Source organism: Melospiza georgiana, chromosome 5 (genome assembly GCF_028018845.1).
Source record: "Melospiza georgiana isolate bMelGeo1 chromosome 5, bMelGeo1.pri, whole genome shotgun sequence".
Classification (NCBI taxonomy): Eukaryota; Metazoa; Chordata; class Aves; order Passeriformes; family Passerellidae; genus Melospiza; species Melospiza georgiana.
In genome coordinates this window covers 8,010,123-8,037,462 of record NC_080434.1, presented here as the reverse complement: position 1 = coordinate 8,037,462, position 27,340 = coordinate 8,010,123, and the positions used below count along the sequence as shown (strand labels likewise).

Here is a 27,340-nt window from a genome sequence, read left to right as displayed (position 1 = left end):
CCCCATGTGTTATATCTTTCAAGGAAGGAGCCCACTGAAAATGGACCAGTCTGCTTTTATTTTTATTTGACAGTCTCCTTTTCTTTTTAATTTTATTTGTTTCTGTATCTGTGATGCACTTAAGCTGTATTGCCTTTTGTATCCTGTCTCTCTTAATTCTGAAGGATAGCCGTCAGTGAAGATTTCATTTGCACATGGATGCTGTTGAGCAGTTCTGTAAATGCCAGTGTGAAAACTAATAAAACCAACTCTTTTTGCAGATGCAAATACTGGCACTATGATGACAACCTGCTCACCTCCAGCGTTGTCATCGTCTTCCACAACGAAGGGTGGTCCACGCTCATGAGGACAGTGCACAGTGTCATCAAGAGAACACCAAGAAAATACTTGGCAGAAATTGTTTTGATTGATGATTTTAGCAACAAAGGTACGTTTGTTGCACTCCTTGTAGAAAAGGATTTTTTTTTATTTTCCTGAAATAGTTTTCTTTTGATTTATTGCCTGCCATGGTTTGAGTTGACTAATGGGAGAAAAGATTGCTTCTTCACAGTCCTTTGAGTTCTCTACCACAGTTTTGGGTGCTCTGCAGAAGAAAGCTGGGATAGCTATTGTCTCTCTTAGCTCTTGTGAAAACAAGTAGTTTGAAGAGTATCAAAGGGGTTAAGCCTGTTAGGAGTAACAGGCCCCCTTTATTGCATAAGGTAATACAGATGTCTCTTTTTTAACTATGATAAAAACCTACCTAGGCTATCAAATTATCCGGATTAATTTTCAATATATTCTTCATTTCTAAAATCCCTTTTTAATTAAACATCAGATTAAACTGCTTATTGTTTCTTATTGAGGGAAGAAAGCTTTTAAGAATTTGAATATGTTTTAATTTCTGCGTTTCTTTGAGTCCTGCCAACAGAAGTCCAGAGATTTTCTTCTTCCTTTGTAATTTACATTCTGATCTTGGTTTATTGTCAGGATGCATGTACTTGTACTTGTATTATAAATGTAAGCATACACTGTTGTGTTTTTGTTTTTTCTTTCATGGCGGTATTGTCAGCATTAATGCAATACAAGGCTCAATACAGAGAGGAAATGAAAGTGATCTCCTAGAGAGAGAAGTTGATTGAGATAGGGGAAAACAGACTGTTTTTCAACTTTAAACAAATTTCAAAATAGTGCATCAAAGCTGCTCTTTCTGAGCAGCTAAGATTTTGTTGCAGCATGGTTCTTGAAGAGATATTGACAGAGAAAAAGAGGAGACACAAAAATATTTGACTGTGTGGGATAACAGTCTCTTCCAGACAGTGTTGGTGATGGCTGTGAGCAAAAGCAAGTATGGTCACAGGATACCCTCATCTTTGTTTTCACATGGATTGTGTGGTGGCATAACAAACAGATGACTGCTCTGAAACTCTCCTTTTTATTAAATGATCTGGACTTCTTCCAGATTGTTTTCTATGGGTGTATTCACTACAAATTTTAAAAATTATCTCATCACATAGCTGAGGTAGCCTTTTTTGAGTATAAGCCACTATTAAAAATAGTTTATTGTGTGTTATTTTATGCATCATTCCTATAGATAGGTAGGTATCATTTTGTTTGCTTTCACAGGAGAGGGCAAGTTACCTGTATTATAAACTTGACTACATTTGGCTCAGTCAAGTAAAGACACTGAGTGCTAAATTATAGTTTTCTGTATCCTTTAACAGCTGTTGAGAATTTGGCTTAGATATACACACATGCTATAAACCAAAAATATCTTCTCTCCTAAGGGATATAATTTTAATAACTCAGTCAGCAGACATATGCTCTGTTTTAGCTTTTCAGCTGGGATCATAGCTTTCCTTCAGAGCTGTTCAAGGACTGACTTAGCTGTATAAAGTAACTTTGACACTGATTGTGTCTAGAATACTTACCAGATTTTTTACTAATGATAGGTCTCAATATTTGGGTTTCACATGACTTGTAGCTGACTCTGTGCTGTGTATATGTTGTTCATGGATTGAGTTTGTCTGGCATAGAGCTTGTACTATTTTCCCAATATATGACATTTGTTAAACAAAAGCAGTATTTTTAAAGATTTTTTTTCCTTGTACAGAACTTTTTTGCTTTCTGCTCATAAATGAATGGTTAGCAGACACAGCTAGCCTGCACCTAAGATCAGCAGACCCTTGACTCTACATTTCTCACACTTCAATTTCCCAGATAACTTTCTTAAATCAGAAAATTCAGTAAAGAAAGCTCAAGGTGCAGTTTTCTCAGGTATGAGTGGCTGGTAAGACAAGCATGGACTGGAATTACTCTGAACACCTCACTGCAATTGCACTAGTTCACCATAATAATTCTTCAAATTGCTTTAGGCTATTACTTGGTAAATATAATTAACTTAATTTCATTAGTTCAGTTTATGTTCTAGATGAAAAATGGCCAAGAGAGCAGAATCTTGCTCTACTTCTTTCTCCTTAGAGAGAAGGATGAACTAGTATGGGCTGCAACGCGTGCCAAGCTGCCTGAAGAGTTCTCCAGTCGTTAGGAGAGCTGCAAAATACAAACACTCAATCACAGCAGAGCTTCTGGTAGCTTTTTGCTTTTTCAGCCAGAAGAAAAGTCATGCTGACAGCACAGAGACAGGGTTTTCTTCTTCCCCACCCGCTTTCAGGCTGCACTTCATGTCAGCCTTTCCACCCAGCAGACCACCTTTTGCTCTTGGAGCCACACGTGCTGGGCTGGCTGGATGTCTGCTCATGTCAGAGTGGCTATCCTTATTTCTTAGCTACCACCCTCTCAAGTGACATGAAGTTAAAATGGAGCACAGCAGTTGCAAACACTTCTAAAGGCTGGCTCCTAAAAACCCCTGCCTGTCCTTCCTTATGAGGAATCCTGTTTCATCAGAAGGGAGTTACAGCTGCATAGAAGCTTATATATGTTGTGTCTTACAGGGAGGAACAGTTGCAATGCTTGGAAAATGTCCTTTCCATTATAATTCTTAGTATAAAGTCGGCTGGGAGCAGTACTTTTGCTGAATGACACTCTTTCCTTTATCTCTCCTGCAAACAGCAGGGCTGGACTGTGGAGAACTGTGCAGAGATATGTGCTGATTTACACTCTGGTGTTTTTTTCTATGTCAGAGCACAAAGAGAGCAGTAACAAGAAGATTGCCAAGCTAATTGAATGATTCTATCTCCATTTTCTATGGAGACCTCTGTATTAATTCATGTTAGAGTCCAAGAAATGTTGCAGCAATTTCTACCACAGTGTCAACGAGGCCAGGCTGTTTCACAGGGGAGGTTTTTTCCCCCAATTTTTCTTCTATTCTCAATAGAAGCAGTTTATTCTTCTGTGAATACCATCTGTGTGAAGGAAACAGCTGTTCTGGAAAGGCAGTGAAAATTCATAAAACTGTATTTTCTAAAGCTTCCTACAATTACAGTTGTGTGCATCGGTCTCCAGCACTTGTTATGTATTTGGGCCCAGCTTGCTTGTTTTCTGAAGCACAGAGCCAATATCTCAGCTGGAACTGCTTTTGTAGCCCATGCACCTGTAAAGGGTGGCTGTCAGGTAAAAAATACCAGTGCTCCTAGTAGCATTTAAAGGCTTTGTCTAGCTTTTGTGTTTCCTTACATGTTCCTTATTGTTCCCTGTGTTTCCAACTGGTGCAGCACCCCATGAGATAACCAAAGGGGAAGTAATGAGCACAGGCAGGCAGCAGCATTTTTGTTAAGCTGTGTAGTGGTGCTTGCCCTGGGGAAGGTGAAGCAGCAATCAGTGCTTGTGCTGGAGCTGAGAGCCCACCTCAGCAGCATTGCAGCCCAGGGTTCCCACAGGCAGCAGGCAGCTGCTCTAGGGAGCACATCTGATACCATTATTCTGGTTCTCAGACTGCTGTCCATGAGTTGAGGGGGGAAAAAAAACTACTTTCGTCCTCCTCCTGCTCCCCCTTTGTAATCTGCAGTGCCTAAGATCCTTTGGAGAAGCCATGTGTTTTTAAAAGACGCTGATTCGTGCTTTAATCATGCACTTAGACATGAGAGAGGAACTCAAACAGGGGAAGGCCAGATTGCTGATTATAATATTTTGAAAGGTAAAATATACATTTCTGAACAAAAACCAGATTGCTGTAAGGCTGTTGACAGATGTCATAAATACGCATTCTAGGTGAACAGAATTTAATGCTGGCCAAACAATATTTTTGACTGTAAAAGTATCAGGATTTTTTACACTACTGTCATGCAGGCTTTGTAGTGTGGGAAGGAGGAAAAATTCAGCTTTCCTGTGGGAAACAGCACTTGCTGCTAACCCTGGCATGGTTTCAGATAATGGACTGCAAAGTCCTGAGTCTTGTACTGTAGAAAATCTTTACACAATCAATATGACAGGTTTTTACAGCTCCCTGTGAGCCTTACATAGTTGAACATTTGATAAGTAAAACATTTGGCTTCATAGGCAGGAGAGCTGGAAATAACTTCAGGTTTTAAATCTTTAAAACATTCCTGACAGTCCTTCTGTAACACATACTTGGAATTTGCAGCATAAATAATGGTGTGGTATAAAGATTCTCTTAGTACCACTTCAGCATGACCTCAAAACTCTGTTGATTTTATCCTATAAAATTTTATATCACAGCTATCAAATAATATATTCTCTATTTATTACATGGCATGTTCTTCTATACAGCATATGTGATAAAATTGTTCTTTCTTTGGTTTGACATTTGTGTAACCTTGAAGTTTTTCTAATGCACAGGGATTTACAAAAGAAATTTTAAATGTGTGTGGGAAAGGAGAATACATTAAACTTGGTTGAGAAAACTTTTTCTTTTATAAAGATGGAGAGGAAGGATAATAAGAGTATCAAAAGATAGTGATTTCTTTGTTCTTTGGTAGAATTGCTGAATTTTCAATATTGGAAACTTCATTTGCAAGAAACACCATTTCCTTTTCAACTACATGTAGCTTTTTTTCAAACTATTTTTTTAATACTGCTGACAAGAATACAAAACCTACTGAAGCACAAGTTGTGGAAGTCTCTAGACTTCATAATTTTCATTCAGGTTGCAGGAAGTGTTTCTGCTGAAGTAACCTGTTGGCATGTTGCTGCTGAAAGGGACATCCTCCTCTGCATGTCCCCCCCATCCTGTTGGATCAGCACTATGCCTTAGGATTTTAGCCTTTATATTTCTCAAATCCTGTACTGCATTAGTGCATAACTCTAAACTCCATATGAAGTGTTAGTTAATTGTCTTCACTTTTGGTCAGACAAAACAATCCCTCTGGGCCTGAGATTCAAGGGTGCCTTACAGCCTCAGTAAGTATAAACCAAAGTGAACTGGGGAGGAGCAAACTGGGGGAGTATGACTTCATCACTTGAAGCTGTAATTGGAACATTAACCCCTGATCTTTAAATGGACCAAATTTATACCTGTCTGAAAAACTCATGACCATCATCCACCTTGGGCGTCGCCTCTCTTGGAGGCTTGGGCTGCCCAAGGTGTCTCTATTGAAGGCCTTTCATAAATGCCAACTTTGTTCTCTAAGTCTTGCCTAGCCTCTGTTCCAGGCAGCCACTCCCAGGCACCAAGCACAGGGATAGTGGCAATAGTGGCAATCAGCCCCTCGGAGCTGGTGCAGAGCAAACCGGTGCATGGGTGCCTCAGCTGTAGATGTGGTGGCTTGTTTTGGTTCCCTACTGAGAGAAACTGAAGCTGTAGGCAATTCTTTTGAGCCTTTGAGTACAAAAAATAGATTTTTAACAAACACCAGCAGCTAAATCAGCACAGCCACAAACAGCAGGCACCTGATTACCAGCCTTTCTGCCTTCATTAGATTTCTCAGCAGAATCATCTGGGCAAAAATGCTAAGCAACATTAGGATCCTTTTCTCAAACAGTGTGGCAGGAATGTGGTTTCCAGAGAGGTTTGGCCCAGACAAATACAAAACTGCAAATACAAATCTGAAACCCTTTAAGCATAGCTCATCTTGATTCTTGTGTGGTTACTCATCCTTTTACTGATGGAAGTCCCTTTGGCTAAAGGTTTGTTGCCTCCTCAGTATGATGCACTTCTGGCCCTCCAATTATTCTCATTAATCTCATTAGAAGATCATTGTAAAACCTCCACAAGAGGGAACAGGTCTAGATGAAAGAGGGCAATAATTTGAACATGTTGAGACTCTGCCTCAGGTTTCCAGATTATTAATAGACTGACAGAAACTTTGTGAGGGTGAAAGTGAGTGAAGGGAAATGTTTGCGTGAAAAGTGGTGCCTTCAGCTGTACATGTGACATCATCTGATGAGGAAAGATGTGTGCTGAAGTGTGGACACTTCTCTGGCTGCTTGGAGTACAGATGAAAAGCTGAAAGCCACTCTGTGATATGTAGAAGTGACTGTGTACCCAGCTCCCTGTGGGGTGGCCAACCCCTTCAGCTGCTCTTTCTTCACATGTGCCAGACACAAACCTGTGCCATGAGGTCAGTGGTCTTGAGTTTTAGTGTTTGTGAGTAGGTGATTAAAGGTTCTTGTAAATGTCTGTAGATATTTTTGGCTTATATTGAGAGAACAACACTCTTTATTATTAAACCTCCCCAATTTTTTTTTTCTTTGTTATCTGATAGCACACTTACAAGAGAGGCTGGATGACTACATAAAGCAGTGGAATGGCCTTGTAAAGGTATTTAGAAATGAGAGGAGAGAAGGTTTGATCCAAGCTAGAAGCATTGGAGCCCAGAAGGCTAAACTTGGACAGGTAGGAGCCAGTTCACTCACAAGTCTGTCTTTTGTCTTTTTTTGGGGGAAAGGTTGTGGTGGCTTCAACAGACATGTGGAAATTATTGATATTGTTTTAAGAAGAGATTCATTTCACTCATCTTAATTTTCTTGTTTATCATATGAATGTATCTCAAAGTAAGGAAGCTTAATTAAGTAACAATGTTGTATACAGAAATATAAGTTACTTTTTTTTTCTGTCGTAGGTTTTGGTTTACCTTGATGCCCATTGTGAGGTGGGAATTAATTGGTATGCACCACTTATAGCTCCTATATCTAAGGACAGGTAATGTTCTCCTGTTACTTCCAGTGTCTGGCCTTTTAGAAAGTAAAAGTCACAGTAACAATCCTCACTTTTCAAACTACAGTCGATATGTTTTATATCTATATCAAACTACATCAATATTTTCCATGTGATGATTATATTATCTCCCAGCATAAAAGATACATAATGAGGAAGGAATATAGTCAGAGCAATTAATCTCCAGGCAGTTTAATTTAATAGGCATACTGAATATTTTGTCTAGTGCAGATTATATGTAACCCTTGTCTTTTACAATGATCTGAGACACTGATATTGAAATGTTCTAGCTGAATAAGGAGCATGATTGGACAAAATAACAAAAAAGTATGGCTTCTGGTACAGAAAAAGTAGCAATAAATGTTTTGATTTAATGGGAGTTTAAAGCCCCCATGATCTCAAGAGTTTATAACTTTCTCATCTTTGGTCTTGATGTATGATCTTATTTGTTTCCTCTGAAGTGCTTTGGAGCATTGTCTGCAGCAGAGAGGGAGGCCAGGCTGGAGCTGTCTGTGCCCCTGACCCTGGCACGTGCTGGGAGCCTGTCAGGGGTGCCAGAGGAGAGACACCCACAGGGCTTTCCTTTCCTTTTCCTCTTTTCCTTTTCCTTTTCCTTTTCCTCTCCTCTCCTTTTTCCTCTCCTCTCCTCTCCTTGAAATTTCCTTTCCTTTCCTTGAAATTTCCTTTCCTTTCCTTGAAATTTCATTTCCTTTCCTTGAAATTTCATTTCCTTGAAATTTCCTTTCCCTGAAATTTCCTTTCCTTTCCTTGAAATTTCCTTTCCTTGAACTTTCCTTGAAATTTCCTTTCCTTTCCTTGAAATTTCCTTTCCTTGAAATTTCCTTGAAATTTCCTTTCCTTTCCTTGAAATTTCCTTTCCTTGAAATTTCCTTTCCTTGAAATTTCCTTGAAATTTCCTTGAAATTTCCTTGAAATTTCCCTGAAATTTCCTTTCCCTGAATTTCCTTTCCTTGAAATTTCCTTGAAATTTCCTTGAAATTTCCTTTCCTTGAAATTTCCTTTCCTTTCCTTTCCTTGAAATTTCCTTGAAATTTCCTTTCCTTGAAATTTCCTTTCCTTTCCTTTCCTTTCCTTTCCTTTCCTTTCCTTTCCTTTCCTTTCCTTTCCTTTCCTTTCCTTTCCTTTCCTTTCCTTTCCTTTCCTTTCCTTTCCTTTCCTTTCCTTTCCTTTCCTTTCCTTTCCTTTCCTTGAAATTTCCTTGAAATTTCCTTGAAATTTCCTTGAAATTTCCTTGAAATTTCCTTGAAATTTCCTTGAAATTTCCTTGAAATTTCCTTGAAATTTCCTTGAAATTTCCTTGAAATTTCCTTGAAATTTCCTTTCCTTGAAATTTCCTTTCCTTGAAATTTCCTTTCCTTGAAATTTCCTTTCCTTGAAATTTCCTTTCCTTGAAATTTCCTTTCCTTGAAATTCCTTTCCTTGAAATTTCCTTTCCTTGAAATTTCCTTTCCTTGAAATTTCCTTTCCTTGAAATTTCCTTTCCTTGAAATTTCCTTTCCTTGAAATTTCCTTTCCTTGAAATTTCCTTTCCTTGAAATTTCCTTTCCTTGAAATTTCCTTTCCTTGAAATTTCCTTTCCTTGAAATTTCCTTTCCTTTCCTTGAAATTTCCTTTCCTTGAAATTTCCTTTCCTTGAAATTTCCTTTCCTTGAAATTTCCTTTCCTTGAAATTTCCTTTCCTTGAAATTTCCTTTCCTTGAAATTTCCTTTCCTTGAAATTTCCTTTCCTTGAAATTTCCTTTCCTTGAAATTTCCCTTTCCTTGAAATTTCCTTGAAATTTCCTTTCCTTGAAATTTCCTTTCCTTGAAATTTCCTTTCCTTGAAATTTCCTTTCCTTGAAATTTCCTTGAAATTTCCTTGAAATTTCCTTTCCTTGAAATTTCCTTTCCTTGAAATTTCCTTTCCTTGAAATTTCCTTTCCTTGAAATTTCCTTTCCTTTCCTTGAAATTTCCTTTCCTTTCCTTGAAATTTCCTTTCCTTGAAATTTCCTTGAACTTTCCTTGAAATTTCCTTGAAATTTCCTTGAAATTTTCCTTTCCTTTCCTTTCCTTTCCTTTCCTTTCCTTTCCTTTCCTTTCCTTTCCTTTCCTTTCCTTTCCTTTCCTTTCCTTTCCTTTCCTTTCTTTCCTTTCCTTTCCTTTCCTTTCCTTTCCTTTCCTTTCCTTTCCTTTCCTTTCCTTCCTTTCCTTTCCTTTCCTTTCCTTTCCTTTTCCTTTCCTTTCCTTTCCTTTCCTTTCCTTTCCTTTCCTTTCCTTTCCTTCCTTTCCTTTCCTTTCCTTTCCTTTCCTTTCCTTTCCCTTTCCTTTCCTTTCCTTTCCTTTCCTTTCCTTTCCTTTCCTTTCCTTTCCTTTCCTTTCCTTTCCTTTCCTTTCCTTTCCTTTCCTTTCCTTTCCTTTCCTTTCCTTTCCTTTCCTTTCCTTTCCTTTCCTTTCCTTTCCTTTCCTTTCCTTTCCTTTCCTTTCCTTTCCTTTCCTTTCCTTTCCTTTCCTTTCCTTTCCTTTCCTTTCCTTTCCTTTCCTTTCCTTTCCTTTCCTTTCCTTTCCATTGAAATGCTGTTGTTGCTGTGTGCCGCTGCACTCTTGACTTGTGTGGTCCGTGCTATGTGTGTTTAGGAAACCACATACAGCATTAAACTCTTTAATCCCATAAAATTGCTCCTTAATCCTAAAAACTCTTTGTTAACCTGCTGTGCTACCAGAATTGTCGTGAAGAATTTGAGTTTGTGTGTTTTAAGGCCTGTAACTAAACCAAGACAGGATACTAGGGAGAAGATGGAAATGCTTGTGTGGTGCTCCCACTGAGTGTGTATTGCTGTTTCACACAACAAAGACTGGTGAGAAGGGGGGGTTTAGAGGCATCCTCCAGCACTGCCCGCAGAGGGGAAGGCTGCAGGATGATGACCAGAGGTGCTGAGACACACAGTGCCAGCAGACAGTGCTTGGCAGCCTCCTTCCATGCCCTGGTACCCAGGGTGCAGCCTGCTGCTGCTTCTGCCTCAGAGAACAGCAAGGTGTTAACATGTCTCTTCCCCCCTGCCTTTCCTATCTCTTGGAGCTTCTTTTAAAAAGGTGGAAGTGCTCCAGCCTGGGTCACTGGGAAACTCATTTGAAATATGTGGGAGGAAAAACAAGATAATGTCTTTTCCTTGGTGAATATTGTGTGTGATAGATCACAATGAGGAGGGTATTGCAAATCAAACAGGAAGAATTCTATTGAAAACTGCTTCTAGAGGAGCACTAGTAATGTTTTTTTATCCTTAGAAATTGGTGGGGTTTCAGGCATTTGAATAGGACAGTATAATGAAAATCTGTGTTAACACTAGTAAAAGCTAAGTGTTTATCTTACTTGCTGACAGCTAAGATCTGATATTAATAGAAATTATAGGAAATAACAATACTGTGAGAACCCTGGCCCCATGAGGGCTCCTCCATTGCCTCCAGCAGTGCTTTATTAGAAGACTGGTATCAAGAAGTCCACATAAAGGAAAATGTACTGATAAACCAATTGATATATTAGCACCTCAGACCTCACTTTTCTGTTTTCAGAACATCTTTAAAGAATGTAAAGAAAAGATCATTTCTTTTTTCTTCTAATGAGGCTTAATTTTTTTTATAGTATGTTTACAAGTGAATTTTTATATGCAGTGTTCTATAAACTTAATTAAAGGTATAAATTTCAGATTAGACAGATTACTCTTCTGAAATTGTATTTTGCTCTTTCTTTCCCTTCTATAAATGTTTCAGAACTACATGTACTGTACCTCTAATAGATTACATAGATGGGAATGATTATTCCATTGAGCCACAACAAGGTGGGGATGAAGATGGTTTTGCCAGAGGGGCCTGGGACTGGAGTTTGCTATGGAAACGAATTCCGTTAAGCCACAAGGAAAAGTCCAAACGAAAGCATAAAACTGAGCCTTATCGGTAAAGAGAGCTGTTTACCTACTGTGAATCCTAAGGAATGATTGTCTAAACCCTGTCCTTTTTCCCTCCCCCTGTCTCCCCACGACCCTCGGCGGGCGCTCGCGTGCCCTGCCCGTCCCCGCGCCGGCCGCCCGCAGAACCACATGCACGGTGCCGCTCATAGATGTCATAGATGGCAACTCTTTTAAGATTGTGCCTCAAGGGGGTGGTGACGAAGATGGGTTTGCTAGAGGAGCGTGGGATTGGAGTATGCTATGGAAGAGGGTTCCCTTGACCAGGAGAGAGAAGGAAAGCAGAAAGACAAAAACTGAACCGTATCGGTAATCACTAAATCACTTACCCGTTTCTTTTTTTTTTTTCTGAAGTCAATATTGATCCACTAAAACTTGCATGTACTTCTAGCCTGAGCACTTTCACGTTTCTAACCACACTAGCTGCTTTGTTTAGTCAGACCTGTTTGCCACAACTGACTATTCACTCTAAATATCTTTGCTACCCTGTGTTGCCTCTCTGTTCCTGCTCTTGTGTGGTTAATAGGGTGCACATTAGAATTTCTGGGTTCTCTTTGGCAAAATATTGTGTAATTGTATATTTCCCTTTGTTGCCAGGGAAAACTTTAATAAGCTGTGATATTTTTTTCAAGCACTGTTGGAAACAGCAGTGCTTGTTTAACAATTTGGCTTGAAATAACGAGCATGCTAGAAGTATTTCTGATAGATGGTAATGCATAAAATCTGTAGCCTGCTGTCATGGCCTGATGCATGCATACAGCTGGAGGATTATGCATGTGTATCAAAAAAAAATCCCTTTTGTCATATATCTGCCACTTGCTTCACAATGGATCACATCTGACAAAGAAGCACACTGTTTAAGAATCTTGGCTAGATATTTCCTAAGAATTTTAATTTAATACACGTAACATTAAAAAAAAAAAAAAGGAAGAAAGATAAAAACAGCACCTTTTATTGTGGGAAAACTCCAATAATTTTCATGGAATTTCTGCCTTTTTATTATGCTTTGTAGTGGGGTATGTTTTCTTCCCAGAAAACAAAAACTGCCTAGAAACCCTAGCTTAGAAACTATGGTTTCTGGATGGGTTTGCAATACTGGGAGACTGTGGTTCTGCTGGTTTTTTATTACTTTCCCCTTCACACTTAACTAATCGTGTTACTACATTTGAAAGCAATCTTCACATCTTCAGAATCTAATGTCTTCTCTTGCTTCTATATATGATTTAAACATTGTAAGAGCTGATGTTGGTAGTTCCCTATCCCCACCCATGATTGTTCTTTGCTAAAATGGCAACACATGCAAGCAAAGTTATGAAGCTTTGATCTGTTTTGTGTACAGTTTAAATAATACCATTTTCTGATGAGGCTGTCCACATTGGAACTGTAATATTCACTTAGAGGGGGACAAACTATTTCAAACATTGCTGTAGTGTTCTGTGTTTGCCATCCAAACAGGTCTTAAAATCGTTTAAACTGTTCCCAGAAACACAGAACACATGTTCTCAGAGTGTTTTAAAAGATGACTTTATTTTTAATAATACCTTCAGATTTACAGTGCTTCCTTTAAAAAGAGACATGCCCTGCATCTGTTTGTCTCTAGGCTGTGTGCCTTTTCTTGCAGCAATACCAAGGCAAGTAAGACCAAGTAAAAGTCTTGCTGAAACCATAGCCAAGATTGCTTAGCTTAATAAGAAAACAAAAAGATCCTCAACTGCTTAAAGCAGCGAGGCAACGTTTTTGCAACGTGAGAATTGCCCCAGGACTGAATCCTTCTTTCAGTAACAGTGCTTGCCTCTTTGTATCCTATGAAGTACACTGCTGAGCTTACCTGGCTTTTACTGTGTTCTTTAACACACTTGGCAGCATCTTGGAGGCCAAGCCTGAAACTGCAGTGTCTGAGGCTTCTCCACTTGCCGAGTCTTTATGGTGCTGAGGAAAACCCAAAGTGCAGGAAAGCTGTGGTGCTGTGCTGTGCAAAGTGCTTTCCCCTGCTGTGTCTTCTGGCTTCTTAACCCCAGGATGCAAAAACAGCGTTGGGGGAAAATACTGTAGGCAGCAAGTAGAAAGGGACATGTAGCAGTACTTTGGCATGTGATCACCTAATTTAGACAGCAACTAAACTAATAATTAATTATGCTGAGAGTCAGCACACACACCCAAGCAAAGCAAAACAAGGAATGAATTCGCTGCTTCCCATGGGCAGGCAGGTGCTCAGCCATCTCCAGGAGAGCAGGGCCCCATCACATGCAATGGGGAACTTGGGAAGACAAACACCATCACTCCAAACATTCCTCCTTCTTCCTCCAATTTTCATATGTTGAGCATGATGCCACATGGTCTGGAATATCCCTGGGTCAGTTTGGGTCACCTGTCCTGGCTATGTCCCCTGGCCACCATGGCAGCTCAAAAAGCAGAAAAGGCCTTGGCTCTGTGCAACCCTGCTCAGCAATAACAAAAACATCTCCCCATTATCAGCCCTGTGTTCAGCACAAACCCAAAACACAGCCCATGCCAGCCACTGGGAAGAGAATTAACTCTACCTCAGCCAAAACCAGCACAAGCTGTAATCCAGACCACAGCATCTTTTTGACACATTAAAACTTGCTAATTGAATGATGGCATATGGGAAGGGATTTACAAAGCCATTAAAAGGAAAAGGGTAACAGCAAAAAGACTAAACCAAAGTGGAAACCTTGTACTGCTTTATCTAGACACTCTTCAAAATTTTACTGAGTATAGTGTAAAGTGTGTCCTAATAGGACAAAAGGAGCTAGAAGATCAGAAAGCTGGAAAAGCTCTGTTACTTGTTTAATAGACAGTGTGTTTCAATGTGGCAGCCCTTCAGAACATAAACCTGTTTGCAGTTTCATATTATCTCAAAAACTATAAAAAAATTTAAGAGAGAAACATCTCATCACACTGATTCTCATCTTGTTTTTTATTTTAATAGAAAGATGTTGACTGCCTGAATGGAAAATTCAGACCAAGATTTTCTATCATCAAATTCATTAATTAAATAAATTACTTGTAGAAGAAAACCCGCAACATAATAAGAAACTGTGACCTCCCTAAAAATTATATAGATGCCACTTCAGAAAATTGCTGCAAGCTGATGACAAAGCTTTATGACTTTTCAGTGTATTGCCATTTACCTGATCTTTACTACATGTTAGCTGAATTGCTTTCCTCCCTAAAGCTTTCTCTGAGTGCTATTGTATCCTTTTGGCAGAAGGAGTTACACTGTCTTCCTCTTCGCAGGTCCCCTGCCATGGCTGGTGGATTGTTTGCCATCGAACGAGATTTCTTCTTTGAGCTGGGTCTCTATGATCCAGGGCTTCAAATCTGGGGTGGTGAAAATTTTGAAATTTCTTACAAGGTAACACCAATATTTGAGAACTAATTCAATTAAATAGATTTTCTTTTCTGTAAATACTTCTGTTTGGAGTTTAGACAGACCTACCTCTTCCTCATGAAGCCCAGGTTTTGATGTGAGGGGATGTGACAGAGATGTGTCTCCTCAGTGTTTCCTTGTGGACTTTGGGACAGAAGTGTTCAGAGAGGTGGCTTTGTGCTGAAGCTCAAATGATGCATAATCTAGATTTCGTAAACAGTTTGGGATTGCACACCTAACTGCACAAATGTCCAATACAAAACCAGACTGGAAATTTTATGAGTGTTCTCATAGTGAGTATAGAAAAAAATTTCCAATGAAAGCAATATCAGAGAACAAGTAGTCCTCATAGTCCTCAGCTTATGCATGTGCATTGGAGAGTATATAATGGTGCAACAAAAAGTAATCTGCTTCCTCCCTGCCATTTTTGTGAGTGAAAATTTATTTTATATGCTTTTCAGCATTTCAAGAACTTCTTCATGAGAGAAGTCTTCATAATTGAAATACTAACTGCATCATTCATAATCACAGGGAGGATTTTACTTTCACTCCCAGGCATGTGCATGCTCTTCAGTTTGCAGGGAACACAAGATGATCGTCACTAGCTTCTTGTAGCTTCAGTATTTGTGATGACACAAGTGCAGGCAGCAGGAATCAGGCCCAATTAATAGACCAGAGTGAAGATGTCTTATAGCCTCAGCAGCAATCTGTGAAATCATAGCTGAATTTTACAAAAAGTACATTCAGAGCTCCCCTAGTTACTCTTGCTCTGAGTTCTTTACTCTTAATAACAGTGGAAAGCTCTTTGTGAGTTAGAGGAAAGCCCTGAGTGCACTTGCTCAGCTGTAAATCCATATGCAAAGGGTATTTATTGAGGGTTATGCACGCATGGTCTTTATCCATATAATTCTCCATCTTGCTTAGATCAAAATCATGGCTGAAATTACTTACAGTAGTTCTGTGATTGAAATGCTCATTATGTAGACACCTCCAAAGTGGTTTCATGTAGATCACAACCAATCTTCAGAAGAACTAAACATTTATCACTCCTAGATTGCAAATAAAATTAATATCCTTGCATACCTGAGGAGATTTTTTGATGAAACTTAGGAAAATTAATATCATGATGCAATGAAGACAATAAGATATTCTGCCCATCTTTCCTAATACTGGTAAATCATATTTTTAATCTGGAATTTAGACTGATTTGAAACATTCACAAGGTTAGCTTGAATCAGAATTTGGTGCTACAATTAAACTTCTCCAAACTAGGAGCAACTAAATTCTGATTTAAGTATATTTTCTTTTCCCCATTAAGGGATTATCCAAAGATATGTGGGAGTGAGGGAATTTCAGAATGGTTTCAGAATTTTTTTATTTTCAAATAGTTCAAATATTTTTTTTTATTTTTAGCTACTATAGTCAAATATCTGTTTCTGCTTGGAGCAATGAGTTACCTAACACATCCTTATCTCCTACTAATATTTATTAAGAAAAACTTAAATGTGAATGGGCATCTAACCAAAACCCATCTTAATGATGGCATGTGAATTACTTCAATAAAATAAAAATATCAATAATTCTGTCATAATAAAAATTACCCAGTTCCTGATTTTGGCCACTCATTCATTACCGTTGTTCTGAAATAGTGATGGAAGGAGATGCCCAACTTTTTTAAAAGCTTTTTTAAAAATTGCTTTAGTTGAGTAACTCTCTGGCTGAGTAGAAAGTGTACTCAGTATACCTCTCATTTCAAAGACCTGTTTTCTTTATGCTTACATCTGGAGTAAAAAGTATGTAAATATATGACAGTATAGTAAGAAATGTAGCTGATGTTTCTTCCATAATTTATTGTCTGTTTGTCTGTCTTAAATTCCTGTGTATATATATTGATAATACCTGTGTTTTACCTTGCAGATCTGGCAGTGTGGGGGAAAGCTGCTCTTTGTCCCCTGCTCTCGTGTTGGACACATCTATCGTCTGCAGGGCTGGCAAGGAAATCCACCCCCTGTCTACGTTGGCTCTTCTCCTACACTAAAGGTACAGTTCTGAAGCAACCTGGAGGGTGGTTTTTGATTTCAGATAAGAACAGTTTTAGATAAATGTGTTTAAATTACCAGTAACACCTTAGAGAGCTCTTCATCCAAAGCGATTTAGTATCTTAGACTCGGATGGTCATCCCCACAGGAGAGAAATCTTTGTGTTAATCCCACTGTTACTAAGATTAGAGAATCCTAGAACCCACTTTCTTGCTCTAAAGCCTTGCCCTGCTATCTCTGAGGTACAAAAGCACTTCCTATTACTTAATGTCATCACCTCCAGCCTTTGCTGCACTGTGCCCAAGTATGTATGAACAACTCTACACATTCCTGGAGATATCATGGGCTTGAAATCCTCTTTTATCTTGATAAAGATGGATATGATCCTCGGCCAAGTTAGTGAATTCTGGAATCTAGCATCTCTCAGACTTTGGTGTCTGCATTTTTTAATTAAGAAGCAGCAAATGACACGTGGGAAGATGGTATGCTCTGCCCTACATCATGAGGCTTTGCAGCTCCACAGGTACGCTGCAGATTGTAGAAGTGTTATTCAAGCCCTGAAATTAAAATTAGACATCAATTCCAGAAAGCAAATGAGCCAGCTCTATATCTGAAGAGAGAATCTGAATCAAGAAAAACTGTTTATATCAGTTTCCATCTACCAGCAGGAAGAGAGACAACCCTCCTGTTAAGTTTTTCTATTGCCCAGTTTAGGCTTTCTCTTGGGCTCTGTTCTGCCATCAGTAAATCCCACTCCCAAAGACCCAGCTCTTTGTGATTCATTCCAATCCCAGAACAATCTTCCTAGACAATGAATACCTGTAGGGTTATAGAGTATGGCTTGAGCCAACCTAACAGTTAGTTCCAAAGGCACTGTCCCAGCCTAGCTGAATGGTAACAGCTATCCTGGCATACACACCCCCAGAGCCTCCCAAAACGTCCCGCATTTTTGGGGGCTGTGGGGGTGTGTACGCCAGGATAGTTGTTACCATTAATGTGAGTTGATGAACATTTTGGTGAAACAAGGACTGGGACCAGTACAAGGGAGCCCAGGGGGACATATCTGGGGTTAGAGACAGAGGAATGGGCAACAGGCTATCAAATGATAGGTCTATTGCTCAGTGCAGGCAAGATGCTAGTTTGCCTTGTCTGAAGTTATGAAAATCATTTCAGTGTTCTTAAAAGATGATCAAAAATATTTGTTGAATATCTTAATGCCTTACATGAGTCTGCTGGCCTGCTTACTGAATGTAAAAAGCACTGCTGAGTGTTCTTAAATATGAAGTTCCATCTCTGTACAAGGCAGGATGTAGAAATAGCTTTTCCCCCTCTTCAGGCACCCTCCTGTCCTCATAGTAAATGTCCTTTTTTTATAGCTTTGTTCAGTTTATGCCAGATGTGGGTTAAAGTCTCAATAATTTGTGCCTTCAGTCAAATCTTTTAAGACTCTTTTAACATAGGTAATTGACACTGGAAGAATTTAACAAAGTGAGGCATCTAGAATGTGTGCAGGTTATATAGAGATAGGAGTCATCAAAGAGAATAAGAAAGATGTGAGGAAGAGGCTTGTTACCAAGTAAGCTATCCAATTTTCCCCCTTCTCCAAGTAGCTGACCCATTTAAGACTGAATTTTTTCCCTGTTAGAGGACCAATGCATATAATTCTCTTCATTAAAAATTGTAGAAGGTGAATAGAAACCATGAATTGCAGTTCTGACAGAGGCAAATAAATGCAACGTTTTATTGCACCCATAACTGAAAAGTCTTGTTTAGTGTGCTGATAGTGACAGATTATTAGTGCTATATAATAATACTATGCTGTCACTTTCTAAGAGGATAAATCCTTAAATTTCTGTTATTAACAAGGAGTTGCTTCTGGCCTGTTTGTGTGTGCCTTGAGGTCACAGCAGTGTCTTTATTCCTCACAGAACTATGTCAGGGTTGTAGAGGTGTGGTGGGATGAATACAAGGATTACTTCTATGCCAGCCGGCCGGAGACGAAGGCGCTGCCCTACGGAGATATATCTGAGCTGAAGAAATTCCGTGAAGATCACAACTGCAAGAGTTTTAAGTGGTTTATGGAAGAAATAGCATATGATATAACTTCATATTACCCCTTACCACCCAAAAACGTGGACTGGGGAGAGGTAGGTACACCTATGTATTTTAGGAGCTTTTTGTAAAAAACTGTGAATTCAAGAGGAAGCAGTTGTGACTTGCCGTGTGAACAGGCTGTTTGATTACTTCTGCACTAAGCTATATGATACTAACCAGAGAGCTGTAAAGATGTAACCCAGGAAAAAAATTATATCTACTTTTGCAGGTGTGATTTTTTAATTAGTTCCACAGATCCTTGAAGGATCATTTATGTCTAGCCCTGTCCAAAGCACTTTTTTCTATAATTAGAATTTAAGCTTTTTCAAAAGGAAAACATTTGAGTCCTGCATATAGGAGTATTGGTGAAGATTAATAGGTGAAAATATCTTTTGTGTGAAAGCCTAGAGAACAGATCATTAAATCCAGGTGGAGTTCATTCTGCCTGTGTTTGCTAGACTGGGAAGTACTCACACATTTACAGCCTCAGCTAGTTCCTTACCTGCATGTAATGATTTTATATGATTCTGTCACCATCGTTTCCAACATCGGTGTGTACAATTCTAACTTCACTAAATTAAGAATGTGGTTGCAAATGCAGCACTTTCAAGTGGTTGGCAGAGAAAGTTGGCATATTACAGGTGAGTGCAGGACCCCTCACTGAACTCTGCCTGTCTCATTCTGGCATTTAGCCCACACCTTGGCAAGCACATACTGCAGGTCTCCTGCCTGCTTTCAAATTTTTCCCCCTCTGCAATTGATTACTTTTTTGCCCTGTCTCTCCTATTTATTTCACTTTTGAAGACTGTTGAGGGAAATTAAGAAAATCTTCTTGCTAGCGTAGGAGAACTCCTGTGTCCCCCCAAATTTAGCAACCTTCTTCCCCAAGATATGATGAATACGATACATGGGTTTGCAGCTTCAAAAGCACATTAGGAAATACAGATCTCTACTGTCTCCTATCACCAAGTGTCACCTCTAATTTCTTAATGCTAGAATTAGTGATACAGAGCATGTGTGTGGTGAATGGAGGTACAAATAATCTTTTGTCTGACAGACCAGATTAACAATGCCACCTTGATTTCTTACCTAAAAGCTAGCACAAAGCATCAGCTACTATATGAGCCTTAGACCTCCTCAAGTACCTACATAAAGGGTTTGGGAGGTACACTAAATATTGCTGTTCACCAAGGTGAAAGCATCAGAAAAGTGTAAAATAATACTGGTGACCTTGCAGGAAATCATCCCTGATAAAAGCAAGTGGGTCTGGTGAAGCAACAGGGAAATTCTGAGTTCAGAGACTTCTCTGAAGTTTTCTTCAACTCTTCTTCACAGGCTGCTAGTTATCCTCCATCTGAGAAGTCCTGTCCCTCCTCCCCCCATTTGTAACACCACACTGATTGCATTTCCACACTCTGGGGTAGGAAAGTATGGGTTCATCTTCCCTAGCACTCCCTGGAAGAGTCTAAGCTTAGTCCTTCAGACTTTTTATACCATTACAAAGAGGAAAGAGGCTCTGGCAACGAAAATAGGTCTGGAAAAAACGTTATTTGTGTCATAAAGTCTTTGTAAGGCTGCTTGTTGGCCCTTCTGAGAAGGGAGTGAGACAATCAGCAGTTGAGACGTGCTTTATGACAGGACTTCTGTTCTTTATCCCTGTGCCTGTCCCTCATCAATTTTATTTCTTGTTTTTCCTGTCTAATTGCTGCTGCAGAAGGTCCATCTGAGCAGCTGTGTCAGTGGGCTGTGTCTGGCTGTGGGTAATTGCTGCTGTGCATAACTCCTCTGCATCCTGTTTCTCTTCACCCACAAGTGAGAGCGACTTACCTGAGCTCCTGAGCTTATTTATGAAGACCTGGGAGATGGAACATGCTCTGATAGGAGAGTGCATAAATTAAAATACTTGGCAGTCCTATATTTAGGTGTTACTAACTTGGAATTGAGCTTTGCAACTCTGGCTTTATCAGCATACTCTGGTTCATGGAATAGCCTGCAAATTAGCACGGGCAGGTTGAAGCTCCATCTCCCAGAACAGTTAACATCAGTGCTTAAATTTCATACACAGGTTTGTCTAATCTCTCTGTCAGATACCTGTTTCTGGTTTGAGAGATAAGTGAGAATTTTCTGAACTCCTTAGTATTTATTTTTCCCTTGAGACTAACTCTGAGTGCAAAACCTCTTTTCCAGATTAGAGGCTTTGAAACCTCTTACTGCATCGACAGCATGGGGCACACCAATGGTGGCTTTGTTGAGCTTGGGCCGTGCCACAGAATGGGAGGAAATCAGGTAAGGAGCTTGGAGGCAAGGCTGAAGGAGAAGTGCTTGCTGTGGATTGATAACAGGCAGGTTTTCTGTTAAGCCTGTACATCAAGTCACCTAGGAGCCAGCTACAAAGGTGGGAATTAGGATTTCTGTAAGCATACTGGCATTGCTAAAGTACAGCAGTCTGAAAATACCATTTCAAACATAAATGGTATGAAATTGAAGGCAAATTCATAATCCATTCTTCAGGGAAAGTGGTACATGAAAAAGCACCAGTATCACTGCTTCAGCTCTTAGCATTGCTCCTGATTCACCACTTACCTTTACTTAATAATTAATCCTTCAGGAAAAAAACCTTTACTGCACCTCAAGTATGTAAAGAAGTTGTTTTGGTCCAAGCTAAAACACTTTTGTGCAGTAACTCATCTTCCACCACATTAGAGAAGAAAATGAGCAGAAATTTATCTCTGCTTCATTTACAAATTAATTGACAGAACATAATTACTATTAGATGATAGCAATCAAAGCTTTTATTGTGTTTGACCTGTATCTTCACAAACCTGCCCACACTACCACACAGATATGCTGTTCTGTCTTTATATTTTCTTTTCTGGTTGGAAATTTTTTCAGAATTAAAGTCCTTATTTAAGCCCATGTAAACTTAAACCAGGCCATTTTTTGTGGCAATCATAAAATTGCATTTAGGATGATTTTTTTAGAAATCCGATATGGTTTAGCTCTTAGTAGCCCCTGGAAATGTCTGTTTTATTCTGATATTTAATGAAAAGGTTCCCTAAACTACATTTTCTTCATATGCTACCCAAAAACCCTGTAGCAATTATTCTCTAAGAAGTAGCTAGGATAATCTCTTTGTATCTGGATGAATTAGATTGATTTCCTCCATGGGTAAAATGCCAAAATTTTAGTGTCTTCACATGAAATTACTGTCCAGGATCAAGGACTTGCTACCAGGCTTTTATAAAGATAATGGGTTGTTTGGCCATCAAATCATACAAAGGTCTGTAATTAAACACTTTTAGAAGTCTCCTTAATATGAGTCCCTTTCAATTTTTGTCTTTCTAGTTAAGTTCTTGGCCTTTTAAGTCCTACAGGAAAGTTAACCATGACATTTAGTATTATGATAGTAAAAGTGTGTTATGCAAAATAAAGAACCCTCCTGAAAGACAGGTGTAATAAAACCAGAAAATGTTTTGAATGTTGTAATTTCATTGTATTTGCAGTGTTTATAGAATGCTCATTGAGTTAACTGTTGTGAAAATGGCTTTTTCTTTTGTTAGCTTTTCCGAATCAATGAAGCCAATCAGCTCATGCAGTACGATCAGTGCTTAACTAAAGGACCAGATGGATCCAAAATTATGATTACACACTGTAATCAGAATGAATTCAAAGAGTGGCAATTCTTCAAGGTATGCAACAGATATATGGAAGAAAATACACTTTTAAATTTCCTTTCAGTGGGTTTTTTTCAGCTTTAAAATTTGTTTTATGTGTATCTGAAATTAACAATCTGTGACAGGGTTAACTGAATTGAGTAAATTTTTAATGGCACATTCGCAGAAATACACACATGCTAGAGAAACTTCCTCTAGTGAAAGATCCTTTTATTTAGTGAATCTAGTTGCTGTCTTCTGTAGCAAAATCTTTAAGGAAAACTCCATGAGGCTACATTTGTTGCCACAGAGATATTAGGAGTTAGCACATGTCTCAGAGGAAGCAAAGAGCATGCCCGCTCCTAGTGACAGGCTTTATAAAAGCTTTTAGTGCCATCACCCTCTCTGCTTGTATCCTCTGTTTCAACAAAGTCTCTGCTGGAGTGCATTTAGAAGCTAGGGTCAGTATTAGGTCTCATTTTGGGCAGTCTAAATGAAGTGTTTCTCTGTTTAAAGACAAGATATTTTTAAGCCTGCATAGGAGCAGGCAAATGTAAGATTACTCTGCCTTTTCATGTTGTCGTTGTCTTCTTCAGTATTTCACTTCCTGTTCGTTAGGCATTCTCTAGTAACAATAACATGTTCTGTTCTTAATCCTGGGTGTGGTACTGTTATAATGCTGTTGCAAAATCTATAAATTTTTAATAAGGACTTGGAATGTTGGCTGATGTACATGTGAGGGCTGCTACAGTCTATTTAGTCATTACATCTGTAAGTTCTCTATTCATGTAAGTTTTGTTAGTGTTGCTTTAAAAAATGCCTACGTTTCTATTTCTGTGTCTTAAGAAAATGAGACTGAATTATCCTTGGATATAGCCACATATAGCTTGGTTCTACATCTACGAAACTATTCCATGTAAAATTTTCTTCAGCTTATATAGCTAGCATATTGCATATTTATTAATTCATAACCTGGTTATTTGGATTCTTTATTGTTTGTCTGAAAGATGCACAGTTGAGTGCAGTGAAATCCATTTGTTATCCTTTAAGCTACTCCACATTTTCTGGTGTTTGCATAGAGCTAGGAAATATCAGGTACCATAATGCCATTTCCATCCAGCTCAGCTTCCTTGTGCTGGATAGACAGACAAATTTCTTTAAACCTGGAATGTAAAAATCAGTAAGCAGCAGCAGGTAAGGGCCAACCTCAGCTTTAATATTTCAGGAGAATAATATGTAGCAGTTTTTAACTCTCCAGCCATTCTAGTTTGTCCCAGCATGTTACTTGGCTTCTCTCTAAGAATTTCATTTACGCAAGATCCATTTCCTCTGCACTAGCACTGGTTGTGTAATTGTTTGCTTATTACCACAAGTTATAAGGAAGCTCACTAAGCACAGTCTGGGCTGTAGAACAAAACACTGACTGGCTTCTAGAAGGAAAAAAAAGGGAGGGTGAGAATGAAAGGACCACCAAGGGTGTGTAACCAAATACCAGGAACTGGGCACACTGCTGTGCAGTGCAGAGGGTATAACTGCTGCTTCTAATGCTGAAGGTGTGAGGAATGAGACACTTGTGGACTGCTGAAAAATGTTGTGGCCTTTTGTAAATTAAGACTGCAAGGAGATTTTATCTGGTTGGTCTGTTGGCTGTCTCTGAAACAAGCAGTGTGCCAGTTTGCTGAGTGTAACACGTGCTGCTTGAGCACTGAGCACTCGCAGGGATCGAGAACAGGGCTGCTGGTGGTCTGCCTGTTGCTTTTGTTTAGACACCCATTTTTCTCTCCAGCTAGATGACCCCTGTATCTGGTCACACAGCAGGAGCCAGGTATTGATCTGTGGCTGTGCACACATGTGTGGGGTGATGGAGGGGGTCCCCATGCCAGGGGTGTGTGTGTGTGTGCACGGGGCAGGGCTGCAGAGCCCCCGCAGTGCCATGGGCTTGCTGCTGCTCCCTTTCCTCCCCACTGGATGCAGCCAGTCAGAGCCAAGGCTGCCTCTGGCACAGGGGGTCAGCAAGCAGGAGAGGAGCCCCAGACCAAAGGCAGGAGACTGGAGCGTGGCAGCATGGTGGGTGTGGAAGGAGACAGATGTGCCAGAGTCAGCCTGAACGTGCCTGGTGCAATAGGTTTGTGCTTCCTTGGGCAGCCTCCTGCTGCTCTGGAAGCCAGACTTAACTCTCATACTCTTTACTCTTCCTTCTGCCAGCCAAACAGGGAGCCAAGTTAGTACTTTTTTTACCCCTGAGGTGTTAATGTTGGTGTTGTACATTTGTTTTCTTGTGGGCTGACTGGAGGAGGAGCTGCCCAGTGAAGTCCTCATAGAGCTTTCCTCAAGAGTTAATCTTCTGGTTTGGTTACAGGATGGATGAAAAGGCTTAGAAGCATTTTAGATAGAGTTTTGCTCATTTTGTTAGTAGTTTGTTGCCTAAGAGAAACAGGAGGCCTCTCAAGAGGACCTACAGGAAGCAAAGATTTAATATGAAGGCTGCAAAGTGCTATGTTTAACAAATAGTAAAATGAGTGTAGAACTGATCTGTTTTGGGATGCTGAAACCTGGTTTTGTAAATCACTATATTGCAGATGTAAAAAAAACCCAGAACAAATGAAATTAAACCCAACACAAAAACCCAACACGTTTTCCTGGTGGTTTTGTCTTTCAGAATCTGCACAGATTTACTCACATTCCGTCAGGGAAGTGCTTGGATCGCTCCGAAGTCCTGCATCAAGTTTTCATTTCAGAGTGTGACTCCAGTAAAGCAACACAAAAATGGGAAATGAACAACATCCTTAGTGTGTAGACAGACAAAACCTACCTACTGACGCATTCATTTGTACAGGACTGAAAATAGCCTGAAAACTGCTGCAGTTATTAACTTTGTACAGCTGTGAGCCTCCTGGCTTGGATGAAGGACATAGAGGAACTGTGATTATTACAATAACATTATCATCCGCAGTTAATGTTTACAAAACTGCTTTACCTTAAACTCTGTAGATGTTTACATCTTTTTGTTTCAAGATGTTGGTAAATTAATGTGCTGTTAGCTATGGTTCATAGGAACATAGTTAAAAGCGTTGTCGTCTTCTTTGGGATTACACTCAGGGGTCTGAAGGCAGTTTTTTTACACACACTTGAAGAGGTTGTAGTAATCAGATTTTCATAGAACTTGGTGATTATCAACCTGTTGTATATTTTTATTTAATTTTACATCTTACTAAGCACTGCCACAGGTTATTAGCCAGGGTGGCCTTCTCTCACAATCATGCTGCTTTTTTGGAAGATGAATTTGAACATATTTAGTGCCTCTTTCATTTCTCTCTTTCACAAGGAAAGCATTTGTTGGAAATTTGCAGTGGGCTGCTCTGAGCTGTCACCAGGGGTCGGGACCTGCCATACCACCCTGTGTAATTAGTGTGCTAACGAAGACAAATTTCTGTTGCCAGTTTGGCTGCTCTGCTTCGACGGGGTGCTTGGTACAGTGCAAGGAAGACTGTCCACTTTAGTGCTAATGTGGTGCAATTTGATGGAGGTAAGCACCCTCACAAATCCAGTTAAGAATTTATAAGCACTAATTTGCTTGTTTAAACCATGCCTTACATAAAAATAATTAAAATAAACAACAACAACAAAAAAAGCTGCACAATTATGTAAAACTTGGAAAGAATCAAATACTTCATTTATATTGCTATTTTGAATGAAAATCACTTAGAGGTGGACTAAAACTTATAATTAGGAAAAAAGCATCCAGCTACTTAACACATCTGCCTGATTCATCACAAGGACATCTGTCAGCCAGTTTGGATGCCAGATTTTCGTTCCAAAAGAGAAATGGAAATTCTGAATTCACACTTGTTGGTACTAATCTTCTTGTTATTTATGTCATTCACAACTTCTCCAGTGGGATTACAAACACGAAAAACCAACTGCTTGGTGCTGCAGTGTACAGAGTAGAATGAGAAGAAGTTGTTTCTAAAAATGTTCTGGAAAGGAGTTGATGCAAACTCCCTTAGGAATATAAATATTGACTCTGAACAAATAGAGAGGTGGAGAGGAAATGACTTATCCTCACTTCCTTTGTCCAGATTTTGTAACTTAAATGTTGACATCAGTGTACTGATTCCATAACTGTTGTCCCTATAACACGTCACACAGTTAAGTATGACTAAATACTTCCCTGAGGTCTAGAATAGCATTGCATGCAGCTTCCATTGATGTTAACAAGGGTTATGTATCATGTTTGGTGACAGACTTGATAGGGCTGTCAGCACGGATCTATTAGTTTGGGATCTTCCCTAGTTTCTTTAAACTTCTCATCTATCCTTTCAGAGCTATGAAAAATAGAAAATAAAGGAGGGAGAAACTGGAAAAAAAAAAAAAGGAAAATAAGGTTTTGTGCTGGTACTTGTTCCTTGTGTGTGTGAAAACTGACTCCATTTGTGTGTTGGGTAGATTAATTTAATCATACAACTATGCATAAGAGAAAGAATGGTGGCACATAGATTGTGCGGGTGTGCATTTTAAATGGGTATTATGTGCAATTCATTGAAAGCTGATGCTGTGTGTGAATATGAATCTGTATGTGAGACTGAAACCTTACAAAACATGAGATCATAAGAAGCTGTTGCTGTAATGACTTTTTCCTACTATAGCCGGCTTGGAAAAAAATAATTCCCATATTCTTGCTTTGTAAGTTGATGATAATATCACTATGCATTTCTACATATTTTATAAATTTGATTTATGCAGATTTTGATACACTGTATGTTTCTGTAGAAATTGTATAAATCTTTAAAAATTTATTAGGGAAAAAATCTGGGAAACTTATGTATATCTTACTCATGGGTTGCTTGTTTTTTAGGTGAAGTAAATAAAATATTTGAATTTTTCGTTTTACTATACTTTTCAGAGTAAAAATTGATTATTTCCTTTATAGAAACCCCCATATCTCAAAATCTAGGAAACTTCAATGTTACAAACTTACAAATATTAAATGCAGTTTATTTTAAGTTTTATCTAGGTACCTTTTGTTGCATCTGTGGGGACTCAGGTTTTTTCCCAGTGAAATGAAAAACTTAAATTCCCACTGAGAACTGACACGTGGACATATTTTGATTTTTGTCTCATCTGCCTGATATAATTAGGTAGATTTAAT

At 39.1% G+C, this 27,340-nt stretch overlaps 1 protein-coding gene across 2 annotated transcripts in view; it reads left to right on the top strand.

Annotated features, from left to right (window-relative positions):
* The window catches only part of GALNT7 (polypeptide N-acetylgalactosaminyltransferase 7), a 72,728-nt gene extending 45,642 nt beyond the window's left edge, over positions 1-27,086 (top strand). Inside the window, exons 3-12 of one of the 2 annotated variants that reach the window (XM_058024150.1) lie at positions 261-427; positions 6,603-6,733; positions 6,960-7,039; positions 11,141-11,323; positions 14,273-14,390; positions 16,323-16,445; positions 18,373-18,591; positions 20,726-20,824; positions 22,099-22,227; positions 24,851-27,086. In XM_058024150.1, the coding sequence (XP_057880133.1) occupies positions 261-427; positions 6,603-6,733; positions 6,960-7,039; positions 11,141-11,323; positions 14,273-14,390; positions 16,323-16,445; positions 18,373-18,591; positions 20,726-20,824; positions 22,099-22,227; positions 24,851-24,988 (1,387 nt within the window). In that variant the 3' untranslated portion in view covers positions 24,989-27,086. Of the gene's footprint in view, positions 1-260; positions 428-6,602; positions 6,734-6,959; positions 7,040-10,820; positions 11,004-11,140; positions 11,324-14,272; positions 14,391-16,322; positions 16,446-18,372; positions 18,592-20,725; positions 20,825-22,098; positions 22,228-24,850 lie in introns of both variants that reach the window. The other variant, XM_058024151.1, reaches the window with a different exon arrangement.
* Positions 27,087-27,340: the final 254 nt, after the last annotated feature.